The 23,307-nt window shown below is 45.8% G+C and overlaps 1 protein-coding gene across 2 annotated transcripts in view; it reads left to right on the forward strand.

Annotated features, from left to right (window-relative positions):
- kcnj5 (potassium inwardly rectifying channel subfamily J member 5) overlaps positions 1-23,307 on the forward strand; it is a 78,672-nt gene that overhangs the window by 26,936 nt on the left and 28,429 nt on the right. The window contains exons 2-3 of one of the 2 annotated variants that reach the window (XM_051724448.1): positions 9,421-9,503; positions 20,964-21,840. In XM_051724448.1, coding sequence (XP_051580408.1) covers positions 9,441-9,503; positions 20,964-21,840 — 940 coding nt within the window. In that variant the 5' untranslated portion in view covers positions 9,421-9,440. The remainder of the gene's footprint in view (positions 1-9,420; positions 9,504-20,963; positions 21,841-23,307) is intronic. The other variant, XM_051724449.1, reaches the window with a different exon arrangement.

Raw genomic sequence — 23,307 nt, forward strand, 5'->3', positions numbered from 1 at the left:
GCCAAAAAAAAAAAAAAAACATCCAGTGAGCAGCAGTTCTGTGGACGGGAATGCCTTGTTGATGAGAGAGGTCAACAGAGGATGGCCAGACTGGTTTGAACTGAAAAAGTCTACGGTAACTCAGATAACCACTCTGTACAACTGTGGTGAGAAGAATAGCATCCCAGAATGCTATTCTGAGATGCAGGTTGGCGCTGTTTTGGCAGCACAAGGGGAACCTACACAATATTAGGCCGGTGGTTTAAATGTTGTGGCTTATCTGTGTATATATATATATATATATATATATATATATATATATATATATATATAAAATAATAATTCAGATAATTAAAATACATTACATTATTGTGGCAGGCGAGTAAAGCATTGATAAGACAGTACTAAAAGTGGCTTTAGAATTTTCCAGATTAGTGAACATACAGTGTAAGCCAGTCATTGGCCTACAGTTTACAGCAATCCATTTTGCAATTTAATTTGTCAATCAGTCCGAAATTTATTTTAAGGCTTTTCAAAGGACACGGCAATGCACACCTGCATCAGACGGAGGCTCATGGAGTGCCTCACTTTGGTTGTGTGACTTTGTGTCATAAGTATACTGTTTTTAGGTCGCTGTGTCAAGTTAAACTTAGTTTGTAGCTTGAGATCCCTGTGTTCGGATTTGCAGTCCATAATGTGTTTGAAACCAAGAATGCATTCTCATGTTGTGCTGTCTGCTGTGGGTGAGTGTGGTTTGTTCTCTGTACAGTATAAGCTGTGTGTTGCCTATACAGCTGGAGTTTTGCTTACTGAACCTTAGAGAAAACGTCTCGGTTACTGTCGTAACCTCTGTTCCCTGATGGAGGGAACAAGACGTTGTGTTGATGTAGTGACACTAGGAGTTGATCTTGAGAGCCCGAGACACCTTCAGATCTTTGAGAAAAGGCCAATGAGAATTGGCGAGTAGAATTTACATGCCACTCCCTCCGACATACGGGTATAAAAGGGAGGCTGGTATGCGGATTCATTCAGGTTTTTGCACTGAGGAGCTGAGACAAGGTCCCGGCCATTACAGCAGTGTAGTTCAGCCTGTGGCAAGAGGGACACAATGTCTCATTCCCTCCATCAGGGAACGGAGGAAACGACAGTAACCGAGACATTCCCCTTCTGTCACTCACTCGACATTGTGTTGATGTAGTGACACTAGGGGTCCCTATATGAAATGCCACAATGGCTGAACTGTGTTACGTGAACTGCCAATGCAGGTGTAGGTAAGCTACTGTGAGCGTAGGAACAGATGCACTCGGACTGCACGTAGCCTCCCCAGGTGCCCCAAAATGTAATGTAATTCCCAACAACCCTGAGGGGGTAAGGAGATGTATCTAGTATGGGAGCTTTAAGTTTTTCTCTCCACAGAAAATTAGATTCGGCTGGGGCTTTTAAACGCTCATAAAATGTGCCGGGGAAGGTGTTCTTTTCCGTTCCTATTCTTTCAGGGAGAAAAGACCCCGTGGAGGCCACATCCTGCCCTGAAGCGGAGGGTAAAAAAGTGGTGAATACATCATATGGGCCTAAGGCCGCACATGGAAGAGGCATGGTAGTAGGTCCTTCCCTTCATAGGGGAGGAGCTCTACAAATGCAGTGACTGGGGCAGAGAGGACTCTGCCAAGGGAGATCCAGTGGGCAAGCCTCTGTTTGGAGGCCGCGTTCCCTTTCTGCTGTCCACCGAAGCAGACAAAGAGCTGCTCAGAGCATCTAAAGCTCTGCGTGCGATCCAAGTAGATGCGCAAAGCATGCACCGGACATGGCAATGATAAGGCTGGGTCTGCCTCCTCCGGGGGCAGCGCTTGCAGGCTCACCACCTGATCCCTAAAAGGGTCGTGGGAACCTTGGGCACATAGCCCGGTCGGGGTCTCAGGATCATGTGAGAGTCTTCCAGACCAAACTCTAGGCACTCTTCACTGACAGAGAACGCTTGCAGGTCCCCGACCCTCTTGATGGAAGTTAGCGTGGTCAGGAGGGCGGTCTTCAATGAGACGGCCTTTAACTCGACTGACTCTAGGGGCTCGAACGGGGCACTCCGTAGGCCTAAAAGGACCACGGAGAGGTCCCATGAGGGAAAGAGGCATGGCCTAGGAGGGTTCAACCTCCTGGTGCCTCTCAGGAACCTGATGATCAGGTAGTGCTAACCGAGAGACTTACCTTCAACATCGTCGTGGTGTGCTGCTATAGCAGCTACATAGACCTTGAGAGTGGAGGGGGACATCCGCCCATCCAACTTCTCTTGCAGGAAGGAAAGCACTGTCCCGATTGCGCAACTCTGGGGGTCTTCGCTACGGGAAGAACACCACTTAGCGGAGATACGCCACTTCAGGGAATACAGCTGCCTTGTAGAAGGAGCTCTGGCCTGAGTGATCTTGTTAACCACTGCAGGCGGTAGACCAGTTAGGTCTTCAGCGTCAGGGACCAGACATGGAGATTCCAGAGGTCTGGGCGTGGGTGCCAGAGGGTGCCCTGTCCCTGAGAAAGAAGGTCCTTCCTCAGGGGAATTTGCCAGGGAGGTGCTGTCACGAGGGGCGTGAGGTCCGAGAACCAGGTCTGGGTGGGCCAATATGGAGCCACGAGAATGACCTGTTCCTCGTTCTCCCTGACCTTGCACAGAACCTGTGCAAATAGGCTCACTGTGGGAACGCGTATTTGCGCAGACCTGGGGCCAGCTGTGTGCCAGAGCGTCTGTACCAAGGGGAGCTCCCGTCAGAGCATACCAGAGCGGGCAGTGGGAGGATTCCCGGGAGGCGAACAGGTCTACCTGTGCCTTGCCGAATCGACTCCAAATCAGCTGGACCACATGGGGGTGGAGTCTCCACTCTCCCCTGAGTGTCACCTGCCACGACAGAACATCTGCTGTGGTGTTGAGGTTGCCAGGGATATAAGTGACCCGCAGTGACCTGAGTTGCCGCTTACTCCAGAGGAGGAGGTGACGGGCGAGTTGCGACGTGCGACAAGAGTGTAATATGCATTTATATAAGCCACTATCAACACGTGTTTTCCCTGAATCAACAGCAATAGCCTCCGCAGGGTGAGCTGTACTGCCAGCAAATTGAGGCAGTTGATGTGCCAACGCAGGCGAGGTCCTGTCCATGAGCCAGCGGCTGCATGCCCATTGCACACAGCACCCCAGCCTGTCTTGGAGGCGTCCGTCGTAACCACAACGCACCTGGACACTTGCTGTATGGGGACTATCATTGACACCGAGTCTAACTCCATGCCGAGAAAAAGAGATGCTCTGAACTGGAGAGAGCTTTCTCTTTTCCCAGTTGACCCAAAGCCCTAAACGGCTGAGGTGCGTGACCACCAGGTCCCTGTGTGCACACAGTAACTCTCGAGAGTGCACTATAATCAGCCAATCATCAAGGTAATTGATTATGCGAATGCCCACTTCCCTTAACGTGGCAAGGGCTGCCTCTGCGACCTTCGTGAAGACGTGAGGGGACAGGGACAAGCCGAAGGGGAGGACCTTGTACTGATATGCCCGACCGTTGAACGCAAACCGTAGGAAGGGTCCGTGTCGAGGTAAAATCGAGACATGAAAGTACGCGTCCTTCAGGTCTACCGCCATGCACGTCAAAATGTGCTTTTGCATCAGCATCTTGAATGGGAGTCTGTGCAAGGCCTGTTCAGAACTCACGGGTCCAAGATTGGCTGCAACCCACCGCCCTTTTTGGGAATGATGAAGTAAGGGCTGTAAAACCCCTGTCTCACCTCGGCTGGAGGGACAGGCTCTATCGTGCCCTTCTGTAGGAGGACCGTGATCTCCGCACACAGAACGGAGGTGCTCTCATCCTTCACTGACGTGAAGAGAATGCCGCGGAACTGGGGCGGGCGCCTGGCAAATTGAATCGCATAGCCGAGTCGTATGGTTCTGGCCAGCCAGCACGACGGGTTGGAAAGTGATAGTCACTTGTCCAAACTCCAGGCAAGGGGCACTAACGGAAGGATCACATCCGACGTTCCTGGAGATGGGGCCTCGCGGCAGGGGGGAGCAGGGAGAGCCGTGTCGGGGAGCGGTGCTCCGACCCGAGGCAGCCACGCTGAGGGGACCCTCAAAGAACTTACCTTGCTCCGCGTGCCCGTCATAAGGTGGGCCAGTGACTGAGGAGGAGGGCCTCTTGGGCCGTCCTCGAGACTCGTAACCACCGGCCAGCCGAGGGTGTGGTTTGTGTGATGCAGCGGGGCACACGAAGGCGGGGGGCCACGTTCGTGAGGCCCAGGCTGCAGGCGCTCGGTGTCTGGTAGCCATGGGGATGCCGACCGTGAGCACTGGCGGTGTGACCCGAGGAGAGAGGAAACTGCTCTTTTTTTGACAATGTGGGTACCGCAGCCCGTACAGGGTTTGGCGAGCAGAAAAGAAAAAGGAACAAAAGATTTACCTCCCGCCCCTCCACCGGGGGATGCAGTGGTCTGGCTACCAGCTCCGGAGTTCCCACAGACATCTCGATCCTCGGGTGTCCCGTCTCATGGGCACATGGGAGCCCTCCTGGGGGTCTTTGCGGCTGGCCGAGAAGCGGGGGGTGTCCCTCTCCTGCGGGGGGCTCAACGCCGAGGGCTGGGCTTGGGCTGGGGTGGAGCCGGTTGAGTTTGTGCCACCGCATGGGGATGCCCTCGGCAAACAGAAGGGGTGCGCACTCTTGAGCCGCGTAGGGGCAAGATGTGCTGAATGGCCTCTGTCTGTTGCTTCACCGCCAAGAACTGCTGGGCGAAGTCCTCGACGGTGTCGCCGAAGTGGCCGACCTGGGAGATGGGCGCGTTAAGGAACCGCGCTTTGTCCGCGTCCCTCATCTCGACCAGGTTCAGCCACATGTGGCGCTCCTGGACCATAAGCGTGGACATCGTCTGCACGAGTGCACGCGCTGTGATATTAGTCGCACGGAGGGTCGAGATCGGTCACTGAGCACAGCTCTTGTAGCACACCAGGATCAGAACTACCCTCTTGTAGCTCTTTCAAAGCCTTGGCCTGATGGACCTGTAAGAGGGCGTGCAGGGTGGAGGCGGCCTGACAGGCAGCGCTATAGGCTTTAGTCACCAGAGACGATGTCATCCTACAGGCTCGGGAAGGGGGTGCCGGGCGACTCCGCCAGGTGGTGGCGCTCAGCGGGCACAGGTGTGCCGCGATTGCCTTATCCACCTTGATCAGTAGTAGTATTCAGCTCGCTGAAATACAACCGCTCGGCTCCAAAGAAAAAATCTGAATGAATCCGCATTCCAGCCTCCCTTTTATACCTGTATGTCAGGGGGAAGTGGCATGCAAATTCTACTCGCCAATTCTCATTGGCCTTTTCTCAAAGATCTGAAGGTGTCTCGGGCTCTCAAGATCGACCCCTAGTATCACTACATCGACACAACGTCGAGTGAGTGACAGAAGGGGAACAGGTGGTACTTCAAGCTTGAATTGTTCTGATGGTAGAGGAATGTTCCTTTTTACAGTCCGGGGACATGATTGTGTTAATTTTTAACTCATTATTTTTAATATAATCTCACTGAATTAAGGTGTTAAATCATAGTGTTGGGTTCGAGTCCACCTTAGTCGAGTCTGAGTCAATTCCGAGTCTTTAAACAATCGAGTCCGAGTTGAGTCAAAAGTGGCCGAGTCAGACTAAAGACTGATTCCATAACCTGCCAAGTCCGAGTCGAGTCCGAATGAATCTGTTCATGAATCTGAATTAAAATTGTAACTGTAAACTCAACATCAATATTTTAAGCTTATTTTAAACTTCACAACTAAGAAAAACAGTTTGTCAATATAAATGTAACAAAAACACCTCTGTTGCCTTTCATATATATATATATATATATATATATATATATATATATATATATATATATATATATATATTATGATTAGTATCCTGCTGAACAAACTTCAAAGCGGTTTCAGAATGAAAGCATATGCCTTAGGTGTATGAAGACAAAACTGTCCTTCAACACAATTCTTATTGTGTTCTTCTGAAATTTAAATTATTTGTTGCTTTTTCTCCTCCACTCAAACATAGACTAAAGAAAGTGAAAGCTGTGTTAGTCATTACAACCAAGGTTTTTATGTTTCCAATTTTAATTTAGTTTTTATTTCTGCTTAATTTTCAATTTATCAATTCAATTTTATTTAGTTTTATTTAAAATTATCCCTATCTAAAGAAATAATAGTATATACTGAGATTTCTTTCTCAGAAAGAGATTCTTTCTCTATCTTTCGACTGATTTGGGAAAATACAGTACATACAAATGAGTCAAGACAGTAGTAAATAGCACTCACTGAGAAGTTACATCTCACAATTTGATTGCAAATGCTACATCCAAAAACACTTGAAAAGCCGACTGATAATATTAGGGCCATATCGTCACGGACCTGATTTTCTAGTTAATTTGCGGGAAACCACACAATGCAGGGCAGTTCTGCATGTACCTAAATCCCTGATGTGTCCATATGAGTCTTGCAGCAGCTGCTGCAGAAGATTAAAAATAAATAAATTAGTTGATACTTGCTTGAGCGGCAGCCACGTTGGTCTGCAATCAGTCTGAAATCTTTAAATACCAACCAAAGAAAATTTAATTGAGCTCATCTTTAACCACAAAAAACATGGAGAATAATAATTTTGAGTCATAAATTTAACAGAATTGTCCTTCAAAAGTGTCAGAGATGTAGGCTAAAAAAAGACGTGCATAAGTTACCCGGTGATTTACAATAAAAATAAAATAAAATAAAAATGTAAAATAAAAACGTCATAACCAACTAAATTCAATTGTCCTGCCTTGCCCGAACGTAACATCGTAACATGAAGTTTAGCTTCATACACAAACTCTGTCATTGAATAATACTTATTTTATAGTCTATAATTTATAAACGAAACATTTCACTGCCCAAAATATCCTACATTTTTATTGTGCATGGTTGAGTGTTGTAAATGGTGGACAAATGCTGTAAAAATATATTTTAAGCAGCTTGTCAATGCTTTGAAAATAGTCAGTCAGTAATAAATAGGTGCTGTATATCTGTTTAGAGTTGCCGTCTGTTTTAGTAATAATGCCTTTTTTCTCCCAGACTATTTAAAAAGTTAATTCATCAAGCTATTATGGACCAATTCAAGTTGACAACACTGTGTGGACCACAAGAGACTACAGAAACCTAAAAAGACTTAATATCCAATAATAATAATAAGTTTATGTATTTTTATTTCGATATGCTGTTTTTAGTAAACTGTGAGAGACATGATGTCGGTGACTTGATGCAATGAAGTACTTTAAGTTTTGAATCACGATGAAACCGCATTGCGAGCACCGTCTTGGCTGCACAAATGCCACACGCAATTTTACCAGTTGTCAGGTCCCGTGTCGTGTCAAACTGCCTTATTTAGTTTCTATTACACTGGATACATACCCGACTTTATGTTTTTTTTGTGCCAGCCACCTCAGTAGTCGATGTTATACAGTTGTCTCTGTAATAACATTCATGCGTATTGGTTGACTGATGAGTTTGCCAGCATATGTGTGTGTGCATGTATTTGCTTAAACACAGTGAAACAACTCTGGCTACGTCTACGACTTTAGGGGCTTATACAGCTGCAGGCAGTCTTCATTAATTACTGTTTTGTTATTTATTTTTTATTTTTTTCATTGCATCACAAATGTCATGGATTTGGCTGGACTCTGACTTGAATCAGACTGGAAGCCTTTGGGACTCGGGATTTTTTTTCAGAGTAAAAATGCATCCGAGTCCATGACAAGTCCAAGTCCATTAAAATTGGACTTGTGACTCAGATTCGAGTTTGAGTCCAAATTCGAGTACCCTAACTCTATTAAATCGACAGTCTTATTTTTAGCACAACAACACACCTTCTGTGATCACCCCTTTAGAAGGCAGCTGCCTACACCTATGTAGGCAGTTTACAAGGTTGTGGAACAGAGGCTATATGTGAACACTATAACTGTCAGAATGGAGAGAGTGAGCTGCCAAAGTCAGTGAGGAGAATGCAGAGCTGCTCATCCAGGTTGGCATATCTCTCTGTATATACGAGGAAGAGCTTCACTGAATGATGAAGACAGCAGCAGCTTTCATTGTGTGACGGTGCTGATGCAGATAGTCTTTGGGGAGCAGGGAACAGCTGAGACTGCCTGCCTGTTTTTTGGCACAAATTAACAAACTCAATCTGCACACTCAGACAGAAAGCACATCTCCCTTGTGAGCCTTCGTTTAATCTTTCAAGTAACCATCTAAGATTTTCCCACAAAGATGTGTGTGTGTGTGCCTTGTTCCATCTCACAGTAAAGTCATGAATAGGGATGTGTCACGATGGTCAACTAGTCGATTACTGAGGCCGACTAGTTTTATCTAGATTTTTTTTTTTTTTTTTTTTTTTTTTTTGCATACATATTTTACTTTATATATTTTTAATGGTGGTGATTTAATTAGCATGCGGGCAGTTTGCTGCTTGACAGATCGCATGGTAAAATGGTGTCAGAAACTTTATTTAAATTAATCTACTGCCACTACAGCCATACACATTCAGATGGACGTCTTTGGTCATAGTGTTGCATCTCACACTGTTTTCTCAGAATCCCGCCACAAGTTTTGCATTTTCATGACTTTTAAAACTGTCTCAAGACCTGCTGTTTTAATGCAACATCTTAAGCATCTTAATGCAAACACCCCCTAAGAATTGTGTTTGATCGGAGTCTGGTGAACCTCAAACCAGCTTTATTATACAGGGCTCCCTTGAGACTGATTAGTCAACTAGTCTTTTATGCAGTCGATTTTGAAAAGGTGTAGTTTTGCACTTCCCTAGTCATGTCACATTTAAAAGGACACCCAATTCAATTTGGGAGCCTAAACAGTCAGGTTTAGATTGTTTGTTTGCCCATTAGAGAGTCAGACAGCCATGGTTGAACAGCTTTCCCTGTGGTGTTTGACTTGATAAATATGTTTACTTACCTAATTGTGAGAGGTTCAGGCAGTGAGTGAGACATTAGCTGCTCAGATTAACCCTGATTTTGAATGCACCTTGTTTGCTCATCTGTGAATTGTAGTAATCCTGAACAAACCATTCAATATTCCTATAGGACACAATAAAGCCAAGGTTTAGCTGATGATTTCATTCAACTTTCCTCTGCCCAGATTAGTAAATTCCAAGGTTTATTAACTCATTTGTAGTTTTAATAGGTTGCTAAAAACATTTTCAAAAATTAACTGAAAGGTAAAATGAGATGCTACTTTCAGTGTAATATTGCAAGAAGTAATGAACAGCTACAACATTCAAACATGTTTTAGATTTCCAAGTGCATTTTGGGTTGATGTAGCATAATGTATGTACATGATCATATACTGCACAATTAGCAAGTGCAATTTCAATTTTTTATTAAACAAGTTCTATTATGTTTACTCTGTTTCAGGTTTGGAGTCGAAGCTGAGAATGGCAGGAGATTCTCGTGTCCACATGGACCACGACATGGAGATAGGAGTGACACCGAGAGAGGTCAGCTGTCGATAACCTCTTAGAGCCCCTCCCACAATATCACCTGTATATCACAATATATATGTTCAAAGAACATCTTACCACAGAGTGGACCAACAAGCCTTTATCATTTACAGTAAATGTATACTAAATAATAGTGAGGGATTATATCATTATATATATATATATATATATATATATATATATATATATATATATATATATATATATATATAAATATATCAGTTTATTTTTAAAATGTGTATCTCTGTCAGTATAATATGTATATGTAAATAATATGCACACTTCAGAAAATCATAAAATAGAATCAATTATGAGCTGTTCCCTTAATTTTTTATTCAAATTTCTAATTCATTTTTTTTTTTTTTTATACTGTTCTTTTTGCACTGTTCTTCATTGTGTTCTTATTTACATTTTTATTTAGATTTCTATCTTTAGCTACATGTTAAATTATAGGGTACCATTCGATATGCATATTCTGTTTTTGCCTGGACAGTAAATGCTAATTATGGAATGTTCAACTAAGGGATAGTTCAGCCAAATGAAAAGTGTATCAACATTTACTCACTTTCAATTCTTTGGAACACAAAGGAGATGTTAGGAAGAATGTGTGGCGTCTCTACATTAGGGGCAAGTGGGGGCTGCGCTCTGCCCCACCAGATGTGGCGCTGTTGTGCAAAATATGTGGCATAATCATACATTTATTAAGAAATAATATATTTTCTGCATCTTAAACTTGTTTTATGTCCATTTTACATACTAATATTTAATGTACTGTATATATATATATATATATATATATATATATATATATATATATATATATATATATATATATATATATATTACATACATTAGTCATTATTCTTACAGTTCATACAAAATCTTTTTATATACACTGGCCCTTAACACAGTTTACTCATTTTAAACCATGACCTGCACTGCACATAAATAACTAATATTGGCATTATATTCATGCTGGTTAGCCAGAGGGGAACTGGCCCCCACAGTGAGCCTCGTTTCTCCCAAGGTTATTTTTCTCCAATAACCAACATCTTATGTAGTTTTGTGTTCCTTGCCACAGTCGCCTTCGGCTTGCTCACTGGGGTTCTAAATACAATTATTATTTAAATATTTATTTTTATACACAATTTACAATCATATTTAATCAAACTACACAATGATGACTAAGACTTTATAGATATTACAGTTTCATTTTCTGTTGCTTTGGCTTTGAAAAGATGTGTGTTGTGCAAAGCACTATACAAATAAAAATTACTTGACATACGTGCGTATATTTAATATTATTTTGAGAAATTCTATAATTATTAAGGTCGGTTGCATTAAAGCCATTCAATTATTCTTATTTGTTATGTGTGGGGCTAGCCTCAGTGTTATAAAGGGAGATCTGCAGAATGTAATGTGCATGTTCAATGAGCGTTCAGTGATAGCTTGAGGGCACATTTGCCTTTGCCTCTTAGCCAGTCAAAAGCTTTGATCTTGTGTATGTAAAGCTGACATGGTCCTCCAAAGTTACTGTGTTGAATTTTGGGCAGATCTGTCTAGAACTTCATTGGTACAGTAAGTTTTAAAAGCTAATTTTATTTTAACGTGTTGCTGGTTGGATTGGTTAAAGCGAACCACTCATCATTTCAATGAATTGTATGCCATTTCTTTGAGGTGTTGTTGATTCATTGGTTTGTATTAGACTACATTAGATGCAAAATATTGAGAGTCTTCAGTTTTGATCAGTTTTGTTATGCTGTTCAAGTGAGTTAATGAGATAATATGCACAGCCTTTGATGATTTGCCTATACTGTATCTGGTTCCCTATCTGTCACTCACTCGACATTGTGTCGATGTAGTGACACTAGGGGTTACTCTTGGGAGCCTGAGACACCTCTGGTCTTTGATAAAAGGCCAATGAAAATTGGTGAGTGGTATTTGCATGCCACTCCCGCGGACATATGGGTATAAAATGAGCTGGTATGCAACCACTCATTCAGATTTTCTCTTCGGAGCCGAACGGTCATGCTCACTGAGCTGAATACTACTGTTCATTCACCTCTGCTGGATCTGACGGCACATTTCAGCGGCTTCTCCCCCCTCTGCACTGGTGCACTGCACAGAATGCCCTTGGGCACTTCGGCAGAAATAAAAGAGTATATTTCTCTAAAAGAGTATATTTCTCTAAAAGAGCGGCACACACGGAACGTCTTTTAAAAGACGCGTCTTTTTAAAGATGCTTTTCCGATTGTGTGTTATTCCTGGTTGCGCTCGTTATCTCTCACCTTCTGACGGTCACGATCACTGTCTTTCATGTCTGGGCACTGCTCACGTGGAAATAGCGTTCGTGGATGGTCATGTTCTCATTGCAAGAATATGTCCATGGCAACGTTGTGGTCGCGGCTCATCTTCGTAAGAAAGCAAGCCACCCCAGAGGCTCCTGCCTCGGTCCTTTTACCCACGGGTATGAGGCCAGCGCGGCTAGCTCTGGGGGCGATTTGGGGACCCCAATGGGACCGCCTCCGCCGGGTATCCCTCCGCGCACCTCCCATTCCCCAGCACGCTCGTCTGCCCCGATCGGGCTTCCGGCTGTGTTCGCTGGCTCGTCTCACAGCGAGTTCAACCTCTTATTCGGAGCCCACGAAAGTGATGAGCTCTCGAGCGCAGCATCGGAGAGCGGGCTCGTCCAGTTGGAAGCCTCAGCTGGGCTCCTCCCTTCGGGGTCGATTGTCCAGTCACAGGCTGACGCAGAGATGATGACATGCTTTCCCGGGCAGCCGCGAGAGTCGGCTAGAGTGGAACTCACTGCTCTTCCCTGAACCCTCACGGCTCGGTGATTGGTTCATGGGCTCGCGGCGCCGCTCAAAGCCACGCCCCGCCCCCGTTCCTTTCTTCCCGGAAGTGCATGAAGAGCTGACAAGGTCGCAGGAGGCACTTTTTACTGCACGGTCCCGATCTTTTCAGCTTCCCCGCCCTCATTACCCTCGATGGTGGGGCGGCCAAGGGCTATTCAGCAATCCCTCGGTGGATAAAGGCGCTCGCGGTGCACCTATGCCCACAGAGCGCCGCCACCTGGCTTGGGTGCCCAAATCCCCTGTCCAAGGCCTGTAGGTTTATGTCATCTCTGATGGTCAAGGCCTACGGTGCCACTGGACAAGCCGCCTACGCCCTGCATGCCATGGCTCTCCTGCAAGTCCACCAAGGCGCTAAAGGAACTGCACGAGGGTAGTTCCGCCCCGGGATTGATGCAGGAACTGCACTCGGCGACCGACCTCGCTCTCCGAGCGACGGAGGTTACGGCGCGGTCTCTCGGGCTGACGATGGCCACACTAGTGGTCCAAGAGTGCCACCTTTGGCTCAACCTGGTCGAGATGGGTGAGGCCGACAAGACACAATTCCTTGCTGCCCCCATTTCCCAGGCGGGCCTACTCGGCGACACCATCGAGGACTTTGCCCAGCAGTTTTCGATGGTAGAGCAGTAGATGGATGCTAGCCGCATATCCTGCCCCGGCGCGGCTCAAGATCCCGCACCCCATCTACTCATCGCCAAGGGTGTCCCCCTGCAGTGACTGCACTGGCTCCGCCGCAGCCTGCCCCTTCGGCCCGGCCCCGGCATGGAGCCCACCGCAGGAAGCAGACGCCACACGTCTCACGGCCGCCCAGAACCCATGGAAGGCTTCAAAGCGCCCTTGAGATGGGTGACCCAGGGACAAAGAAACCTGCTGCTCTGGAGCTGATCTTTTTGTTACCTTTTGCATTTAATTGCACTGCATGCCCAAGTGGCTGCAGTACTCAAGAGCTCAGCAAGAGCGGTTTCCTTGTTCCCTGGGTCATGTATCCGGTGTGCACGGCCGTCATCACGACCACCATCCACCACTCTATTTGGCAGGTTTGGTGCTCCAGTGGCATTCTCCCGCCCCTGAGCGCCCAGCTGTGGCACAAATCTGCCCCCGATGTGACAGTCTCCACGGGTCACGAGGACAGGCCTCTTCCTCCCCCCTCCCAGGCTGTTCCCGGGGTGGTCACAAGGAGCCAGGTAAGTGCTTCGATGTCCTTAGACTCAGCATGGCCACGACGTGGTGTGGCACCTTGAGCTCTGCCCCGCCACGAGGCCCCACCTGCCGGTACGTCCGATGACGTTGTCCCTTTGGTCCCCCTTGCGTGGAACTTGGATGCATGCCTTGCGCTTTCCAATCCCTCGCGAGGGCTGGTCCGGACCGTCCGACTTGGCTGCGTGATTCACTTTGCCGGGCGTCCGCCCAGGTTCAGCAGTGTCAACTTCACCTTGGTGAAGGACAAAAACGCTGCTACCTTGCGCGGAGATCACTACCCTCCTATGGAAGGGTGCGATAGAACCTGTCCCTCCAGCTGAGATGAAGCAGGGGGTTTTCAACCCCTACTTCATCGTACCGAAAAAAGGCGGTGGGTTGCAGCCAATCTTGGACCTGCGAGTTCTGAACTAGGCTCTACACAGACTCCCGTTCAAGATGCTGATGCAAAAACGCATTCTGGTGAGCGTCTGGCATCAAGATTGGTTTGCGGCGGTAGACCAGAAGGATGCGTAATTCCACGTTTCGATCCTTCCTTGACACAGACCCTTCCCGCGGTTTGCGTCCAAGAGTCAGGCGTATCAGTACAAAGTCCTCCCTTTCGGCCTGTCCCTGTCTCCTCACATCTTTACAAAGGTCGCAGAGGCTGCCCTTGCCACGTTAAGGGAGGTGGGCATTCGCGTTCTCAACTATATTGACGACTGGCTAATCCTAGCTAATTCTCGAGACATGTTGTGCGCACACAGGGACCTGGTGCTCTCACACCTCAGCCGACTAGGGCTTCGGGTCAACTAGGATAAGAGCAAGCTCCTCCCGGTTCAGAGCATCTCTTTTCTCGGTTTGGAGTTGGATTCAGTCTCCTTGACGGCGAGCCTTACGAACAAGCATGCCCAGTAAGTGCTGGCCTGTTTGAAGGCATTCAAACAGAAAACAGTGGTTCCACTAAAACTTTTTCAGAGGCTCCTGGGGCATATGGCATCCTCGGCGGTGGCCACCCCGCTCGGGTTGATGCATATGAGGCCGCTTCAGCACTGGCTCCAGACTCGAGTCCTGAGATGGGCATGGCACCATGAGAGACGTCGCATGGTCATCACGCTGGTCTGTCACCATCTTTTCAGCCCTTGGACCGACCTCTCGTTTCTATGGGCAGGTGTTCCTCTAGAACTGGTCTCCGGGCGCGTCATGGTCACGACAGATGCCTCCAAAATGGGCTGGGGCGCTGTTTGCAATGGGCACGCAGCCGCCGGCCTCTGGACGGGTCCACGACTGCATTGGCGCATCAACTGCCTCGAGTTCTTTGGAATTCTGCTCACCCTGTGGAGGTTTCAGCCATTGATCCAGGGCAAGCACTTGTTAGTTCAGACAGACAACACAACAACGGTAGCATATGTCAACCACCAAGGCAGTTTGCGCTCTCGTTGTATGTCACAACTCGCCCACTGTCTCCTCCTCTGGAGTCAGCAGCACTTCAAGTCACTGCAAGCCACTCACATCCCGGGCAACCTCAACACTACAGCGGACACGCTATCATGACAGGTTACCCCCAGGGGATGTGGTCCAGCTGATTTGGAGTCGATTCGACAGGCAAAGGTACACCTGTTCACCTCCCAAGAATCCTCCCCACTGCCTGCTCTGGTACGCCCTGACTGAGGTCCCCCTCAGCATAGACGTGCTGGCACACAGCTGACCCCCTGGCATGCGCAAATATGCGTTTCCCCCAGTGAGCCTGCTTGCACAGACCCTGTGCAAGGTCAGGGAGGACGAGGAGCAGGTCATCCTGGTAGCACCCTACTGGCCCGCACAGACGTGGTGCTCGGACCTCATGCTCCTCGCGACAGCTCCCCCCTGGCGAATTCCCCTGAGGAAGGATCTTCTTTCTCAGGGACGGGGCGCCATCTGGCACCCGCGCCTAGACCTCTGGAATCTCCATGTCTGGCCCCTGGACAGGACGCCTGCGGTGGCAGACACGATCACTCAGTGAGCATGACCTCTACGAGGCGCCTGTATGCCTTTAAGTGGCGTCTGTTCGCTGAGTGTTGTTCTTCCTGTCGGGAACACCCCCAGAGATGTGCAGTCAGATCAGCGCTTTCCTTCCTGCAGGAGAGGTTGGAAGGGAGGCTGTCCCCTTTCACCTTGAAGGTGTACGTTGCCGCCATAGCAGCACACCACGACGCAGTCGACGGTAAGTCCTTAGGGAAGCACGACCTGATCATCAGATTCCTAAGAGGTGCCAGGAGGCTGAATCCCTCCAGACCACGCCTCGTTCCCTCATCGGACCTCTGTAGTTCTTCAGGGTCAACAGAGATCCCCCTTTGAGCCTTTGCAGTCAGCCGAGCTTAAGGCACTCTCCTTGAAGACTGCCCTCCTGACTGCGCTCACTTCCATCAAGAGGGTAGGTGACCTGCAAGCGGTCTCTGTCAGCTAAACATGCCTGAAGTTCGGTCCAGGTTACTCTCACGTGATCCCGAGACCCTGACCGGGCTATGTGCCCAAGGTTCCCACCACCCCTTTAGGGACCAGGTGGTGAACCTGCAAGCGCTGCCCCAGGAGGAGGCAGACCCAGCCCTGTCGTCGCTGTGTCCAGTGCGTGCTTTACGCATCTATTTGGATCGCACGCAGAGCTTTAGGATCTCTGAGCAGCTCTTTGTCTGCTTTGGTGCACAGCGGAAAGGAAGCGCTGTCTCCAAGCAGAGGATCGCCCACTGGTTCATTGACGCCATAACTATGGCATATGTCGCCTAGGACATGCCGCCCCCGGTAGGGCTACCAGCCCGTTCTATCAGGGGTGTAGCGGCTCCCTGGGCCCTGGCCAGGGGTGCCTCTCTAACAGACATTTGCAGAGCAGTGGGCTGGGCAACACCCAACGACTGTGCAAGGTTCTACAACCTCCGGGTGGAACTGGTTTCGTCCCAGGTAGTGGCACACAACACAAGCGGATAAGCCCAGGATAGCTGGCCGGGTGTATCGCTTGCACATAGCGCCTTCCACCTCCCTTGGAGCTGAAGACATAATTCCCAGTAGTGTTCACAAACTTTGTTTCCTGGTTGACTTCCTCCGAGCCCTGTGGCAGTCGAGTTTTCGGAGAGACTCACTGCCGGCCCAGTACACATGCTAACTAAGAGCCCTGTTCTGGGGTAGGTGCTCTGCATGTGCCGGTTCCCATGCATTTACATTTATATTTATGCATTTGGCAGACACTTTTATCCAAAAGGACTCACGTGCGATATATATCTTCCGCTAGTTCGTTTCCCTGCTGGCAAACTGTGTCTTCCTTGGGCAGAACCCCTCTGCCCCAGTCTCCATGTTTGTAGTAACTCCTCCCCCATTGGGCAGGATCTACCTCGAAGGCTCTCCACATGGTTGGAAATATCATGTGACATATTCTTCCACTTAAATACCCCCCCCCCTTTGGGCGAGGTGTGGTCTCCGCGGTGTCTTCCCCTTGGAAGGGACACCCCCCGACTAGACCTGGTGGCCCAATCGGATAATCCCCCTTCTTTTTTTAGGGAGTGGAAATAGAGAAGGTGAAAAGAGGCCACGACTGGGTTAAGCCTGTCTCTATCTTTGGGTAGCTGACTTGTCCCCAAAAAGGGCCGTTCGACACTCATAACTATGTTGGGGGAGGTTACGTGTCGACCTGGTGCGCTGGCTATGAGGCACACAGCAGTCTGCCCACCACACACCGCCAGTTCACGTAACACAGTTCAGCCAGTTGTGGCATTTCGTATAGGGAACACTAGTGTCACTACATCGACACAACGTCAAGTGAGTGACAGATAAGGAACGTCATGGTTACTTGTGTAATCTCCGTTCCCTGATGGAGGGAACGAGATGTTGTGTCCCTCCTGCCACAACGCAGAACTACCCGCTGAAATGGCCGGACCTAATATCGGCTCCTCAGCATAAAACCTGAATGAGTGGTTGCATACCAGCTCCTTTTATACCCGTATGTCCGGGGGAGTGGCATGCAAATACCACTCGCCAATTTTCATTGGCCTTTTATCAAAGACCAGAGGTGTCTCGGGCTCCCAAGAGTGACCCCTAGTGTCACTACATCAACACAATGTCTCGTTCCCTCCATCAGGGAACGGAGGTTACACAAGTAACCATGACGTTTGCTTTCATGGTCACTTGAGCTTTTTAACGTGGATGTGCATATTTTAATGGTGTTTTGTGCTGAGATAAAATTATATGGGATGTTTGTGTGTAGCATCATGTTCAGAGGTTGCACTAGAAAAAAAAAATCTTTATCCGTCACTCTGATTGACAGAGATGTAAAATTTCCGTCATAATTGTTTTTTATCTGTCATACAGATGTTTTCATTTTATAAGAACTAGGGCTGCATTCAGGGGTGTAGCATCCATTATAATGGCATATACTTTACAGTGGATAGGTCTATGATAGATTTTTTTGTCTCTTTATTCATGATCCTGCATGGTGAAACCAACCTGGTGAAAGTTCTAGGTTGAAAATTCTACCTGTCAATCAACCGCTGTGCTAAAACATTTTTTTTAAGCACATATATACATGCACAAGTTCACGGAACTATTTCAGTGTGCCTGATATCAACAAAAAGTGCCATAGGTGAGAAGCACACACATCTCTGAAGCTCAGTTAATACATTTTCTCCACTAAAATAACTAAGAATTCTGCTCTAAACATAGTGTTTGCACTTACAATTCGCAGAAACGATGCACTGCTTTTTAATGCTTTTTTTATTTTACTTTTTTGCGCTTTATTATCATGCATTTAAGAGGGCTGCGCACAGGAAATCCCCTCGCAAATTCACACTGACGTTATGATTTATGTATGCTGTCATGAAATCAATGACCCTCTCCTCAATCCGAACACAACTGGTCAAAAGACACACATGTTACCAGGTGTAAATGGTGATGGAGCCTGTTAATAAGCATCTTAATACTAGGGAATAAACAGGGCACACACAGAAACAACGGGTGTGTGTGTGTGTGTGTGTGTGTGTGTGTGAGAGAGAGAGAGAGAGAGAGAGAGAGAGAGAGTGAAGTCAAAACTCATGCACTGGGTTAAAAGGATCTTCTTGTTTCTTTTGTATCTGTCAAAATGACAGATAGCATTTTAAACTAACGGTCAATGTTTCAAAGATTGGTAAATGACTTGACAGAGAATTTTCGGTTAACGCTACCCCTGGGTTAAGTGATTATTTGTACCCCACCATAAATAATGAGCCTGAGACACCACTGGGCAGAATGACATCCTCAGTTGTCATTTACTTTCAATGTATGGTCCCTGAGTTTAACATACTGTCTAAAATGTACTTTTGTGTCCTTCAAATGAAAAGTCATACTTGCTGGTTTAGAAACATGAGGTTGATCAAATGACAGGATTTTCCTTTTGGGCGAACCATCCCTTAAAATTTTGTTTAGACTTAACTTAAAATGGAGTTGGAGATGCACCAAACACTGGAAATTGGTATTTCTTGTAGACATTGGTTGTTTACGGAGTTGTGTCAGTTTATTTTGGCTTTAACTAACAGAAAATAGGGGGGCCGCAGGTGTGTATACAGCAGGGGGTCCCTATGTCCTCAGGTTTCTTATAAGCACTTTAAAGCTCACCTATAATTGACTGCCATCACCTTAATGTGATACCACGTTTCAATAAACAACCAAGCACAGTCTTCCACAAATGGAGAGACAGTGTGCCAATGTGTCCTTGTCTCATGTAGAGGGCACTGTGTTCTAGACTTGGGAGGGGGCAAAGATTCTTATCTGGGCTTGCCAGTGTCCCATGTGTAAGAGGAAGGTGATGGGGGAGGTGTCCCATAGAGAACATTTGGAACGAGGATTCAGAATTGGATTGCTGCCAGTAGAGAAAGGGAGAGCACAGGATAGAGAGGGAAAGAGAGACAGAATCAACAGAAAGATAGAGTGTGGGGGCAGGAAAAACTGCAGCAAGCCTCCAGTACCCTTAAGTTCTAGTGATCTGCATGTGCTATACGTGCAGAGAAGCACAGTGACAATGTCATTATTGTTATGCAACTATCAGAGCACTTTTGTGGCTTGGAAGGAACAGCATGATTGTACCTCTGCTTGATGCTGTCAACTCTGAAATCCCCAGCTGTCATTGCCTGGCTTACAGCTACTCAGTAAAGAGATAGAGGCGGATGGAAGCAATTGTTGACTTGACATGGAAAATATGCTCAGTGATTCTGATGTGACTAGACTGCAACACTACAAGACCTGAAGGAAATATGACATCCCACATGTATAATGCCTCTGCCAACAGGTCTTTTAGCAGTCTCCCTAACAGGCACAGTTTTGTCAAACTCTGAGGCTTAAAATAGATCTACAGGTTCAGACTTGCTAATATTGTAGCTAGAGGCTGGGCGGTATTACGGTATGTACCGTGTGATGGTAGAAATGTGTCAACCAGTAGGGATTCTGCTATGCCGTTTATACCTGTACAGCCATGATGAGATTTAAAAAAAAAACAGACCCCAAGTAGAATACTATTTTCTACTTGCCTTGTAGTAGTGTAGTGCAGACAGATTTGTTGATCAAATGTGAGTGATTTAGTTTTGATGCGTCACAACACACCTGTAGGTTGTTTATGGCTGCTGAGCAACCATGCAACTTGGCACACTTAATCAGAGACAGTTTAGCTGAGACGGACTGCTTGAATTAAAACAAATGTAAGAAATCTAAATGCCCAATCTGGCAAGTGTAGTTAGTGTGTGTTATTGATATGATTGTAATCTTGACCAAACTTTTGGAGATTTCAGTCTTTCCCCACAAAGTAGATAGGAGCTATACTTTTATGCTGCTTGTATCCTTAGAAAACAGCTGCCCTGGAGTGTTCCCAAGATGGCCGGCAAGATGACTGATTTTCTTTGAAAGGGACCTTGATAGAATTCTGTTGAATTCAGCAGTTTTTAAGTTTTTAATTTGAAGCGGTACTGATGCCAGATTTGCCATAACTTTGTTATGAATAATCTTACCTTTTGGTTTGTGTCCATCTATTGCGAAAAAAAAAAAAAAAAAACACCACCACCAACAACAAAAATGTGATAAATTACCTTTCATTTATGTCACTAGATTATTTAAAAGACGAAAGAAGAAAAACATTAATACATGGTTATGTAATATATAAAACATTTTGGGATTGAATTTCAATTAAAAATATATATAGTTATTCTGTAAATTCCAAAACTGTGATATAAAATTAATCATACCATGATTTTGGTCATACTACCCCATGCCTAATTCTTGTCCATTTTATCGTCATTATTTTTAAATCAGTTCCCAACTGTGCTTATTTTATATATACAGTATATATATATAAAAAAAATCACATTCTGTCTAAAGATTATTTTATCATACAGTGATTCTTTTTTTTTACTATCTATCTCTCTCTTCTATCTCTTTACAGCAGGTGAAGAAACTCCCCAAACACCTGAGGGAATCACAAATTTCTACAGATCGCACTCACCTCATCTCAGACCCCGTAAAGAAACCCCGCCAGCGCTATGTACAGAAAGATGGCAAGTGCAACGTTCATCATGGCAACGTTCAAGAGACATACCGTTATCTCAGCGACCTCTTCACAACACTGGTTGACTTGCGTTGGCGCTTAAGTTTCTTCATTTTCACACTGGTCTACGTAGTCAACTGGCTCTTCTTTGGCTTCTTATGGTGGCTTATCGCACTCATACGAGGAGATCTTTTACACACAGATGAAGAGGGCTGGACCCCTTGTGTGGAAAACCTCAACAGCTTCGTTTCAGCTTTCCTCTTCTCCATTGAAACAGAAACCACCATTGGATATGGCTACCGGGTCATCACAGAGAAGTGTCCAGAAGGGATCATTCTCCTACTGGTGCAGGCCATCTTAGGATCCATTGTAAATGCCATGATGGTGGGTTGCATGTTCGTAAAGATCTCACAGCCCAAGAACCGGGCCGAGACACTTATGTTCTCCCACAAGGCTGTGATCTCGGTGAGGGACAACAAGATGTGCCTGATGTTCAGAGTGGGTGACCTGCGGAATTCACATATTGTGGAAGCGTCAATCCGAGCCAAACTCATTCGTTCACAGCAGACCAAGGAGGGCGAGTTCATTCCACTCAACCAGACAGACATCAACATTGGCTTTGACACAGGAGATGATCGCCTCTTCTTGGTATCACCCCTCATTATTTCACATGAGATCAATGAGAAGAGTCCTTTCTGGGAGATGACCCGGGCACAAATGGAGAAGGAGGAGTTTGAGATAGTAGTCATCTTGGAGGGCATGGTCGAAGCTACAGGTATTATCTCCACAATGTGTGCATGTTCTCGCCTAAGTTAGTTTGCTGGTCTTTGCTGGTTTAAAATGGTTTAGATGGTTTCCCAGCCTGGCTAAAGCTGTGTTTAGCTGGTTTAGATGTGTTATAAACCCATCTAAAACCAGCTTAACAAACCAGCCTGATCGGGCTAAGAGCCCAGCTACGTAAGACCAGCAAACTAGCTTAAGCTGGTTTAAGCAGGTTTTCTCAGCAGGGGCATCAAATAATGAAACTCTTGACCTGAAAGTGTCATATTATCCAATAGAAAAAAAAAAAAAAAATTGACAGTATGAAGAGATGCTTTAACCTCAGAAAATACTGGTATGTCAGAATGGCTTCAAGGAGCAAGTTGTGCATTAACTGCCAAGCTCTGTAGACTAGTTGACCTCAATGAATTTTCCATAATGCTTTGTGGTAAATGAGAGACTTTAGAGGTCAGTCATTTAAATATACAAAACCGCACTGGCATTATTCATTTGTCACTGCTGATTTTGCTGAGTCACGCTTTCTATAAGCATGCTGACTACATGAAATAACATTCAAGAACTGACAAGATAAATGTTTCATAATTGATGCTGAGGCTATATTTCATTCTCACATGAGAGTGGGTGGGTCTAAGAGACCCATGTCCTTGCAAACCTGTCCAGGCTGGAGTTGTGGAAAGAAGTAAAAGGTGATGAAAGCACTCTGGTTATGTTCCACTCTGCCGCAGGTGATCCATTGAAAAGCTTATTGGAGCAAAAAAACGTTTCTTTTTCCACACTTCATTTTAATTTACATTGTTTTTCCAGTTCTCAGGTCAGTGAAACTCAAAGGTCAGTCAGTTCAATGAGGAATCTAAATTGATTGCCATGTCTTTTGCATTTAAAATGTCTTTTTAATGTTTATTTTTAATTTTTTTGATTTTTTCTGTTGTCATATCAATTAAACCACTTCCCAAAACTTTTGTTTTAGTAGGATATCTTAAGACATCCGACAAAATATGTAATATATTAATAAGACATAACACAACATAGAGCTCCTGAGTCTCGTCAAATCTGTGTCATTAAAATATATTTTTTTTAATAATGCTGTTAATGACAATGCAGACATGGGCAAACTAATTTAAATGGTCCATCAATAGTCCATCAACTTCTATCATAATCAATGTAAAATAATTTATGTATACACTACATCACAGTCTGTTCCTAAATTAACCAATACTAGCATGATATCTGGGCTTTGAGCACAAACGAAATACAGTGATGTCCAGTAGCTTCGCTACAACTAGCAAAGCTATTAGCTTAAATACATTTCTGAGTTGATTTAAAAACCAACTTCACTGGTTTTTAAATCAAGTAGCTTTTCAGTAGCGAAGCTATATGTTTGATTAGGTAGCGGCGTAGCTATATAATGCGTGCACCTAAAGATGTAAGACTCATCTGAGTCAGTTCTTTACCATTAATTGGT

This window comes from Myxocyprinus asiaticus, chromosome 18 (genome assembly GCF_019703515.2).
Source record: "Myxocyprinus asiaticus isolate MX2 ecotype Aquarium Trade chromosome 18, UBuf_Myxa_2, whole genome shotgun sequence".
In the NCBI taxonomy this organism is placed as follows: domain Eukaryota; kingdom Metazoa; phylum Chordata; class Actinopteri; order Cypriniformes; family Catostomidae; genus Myxocyprinus; species Myxocyprinus asiaticus.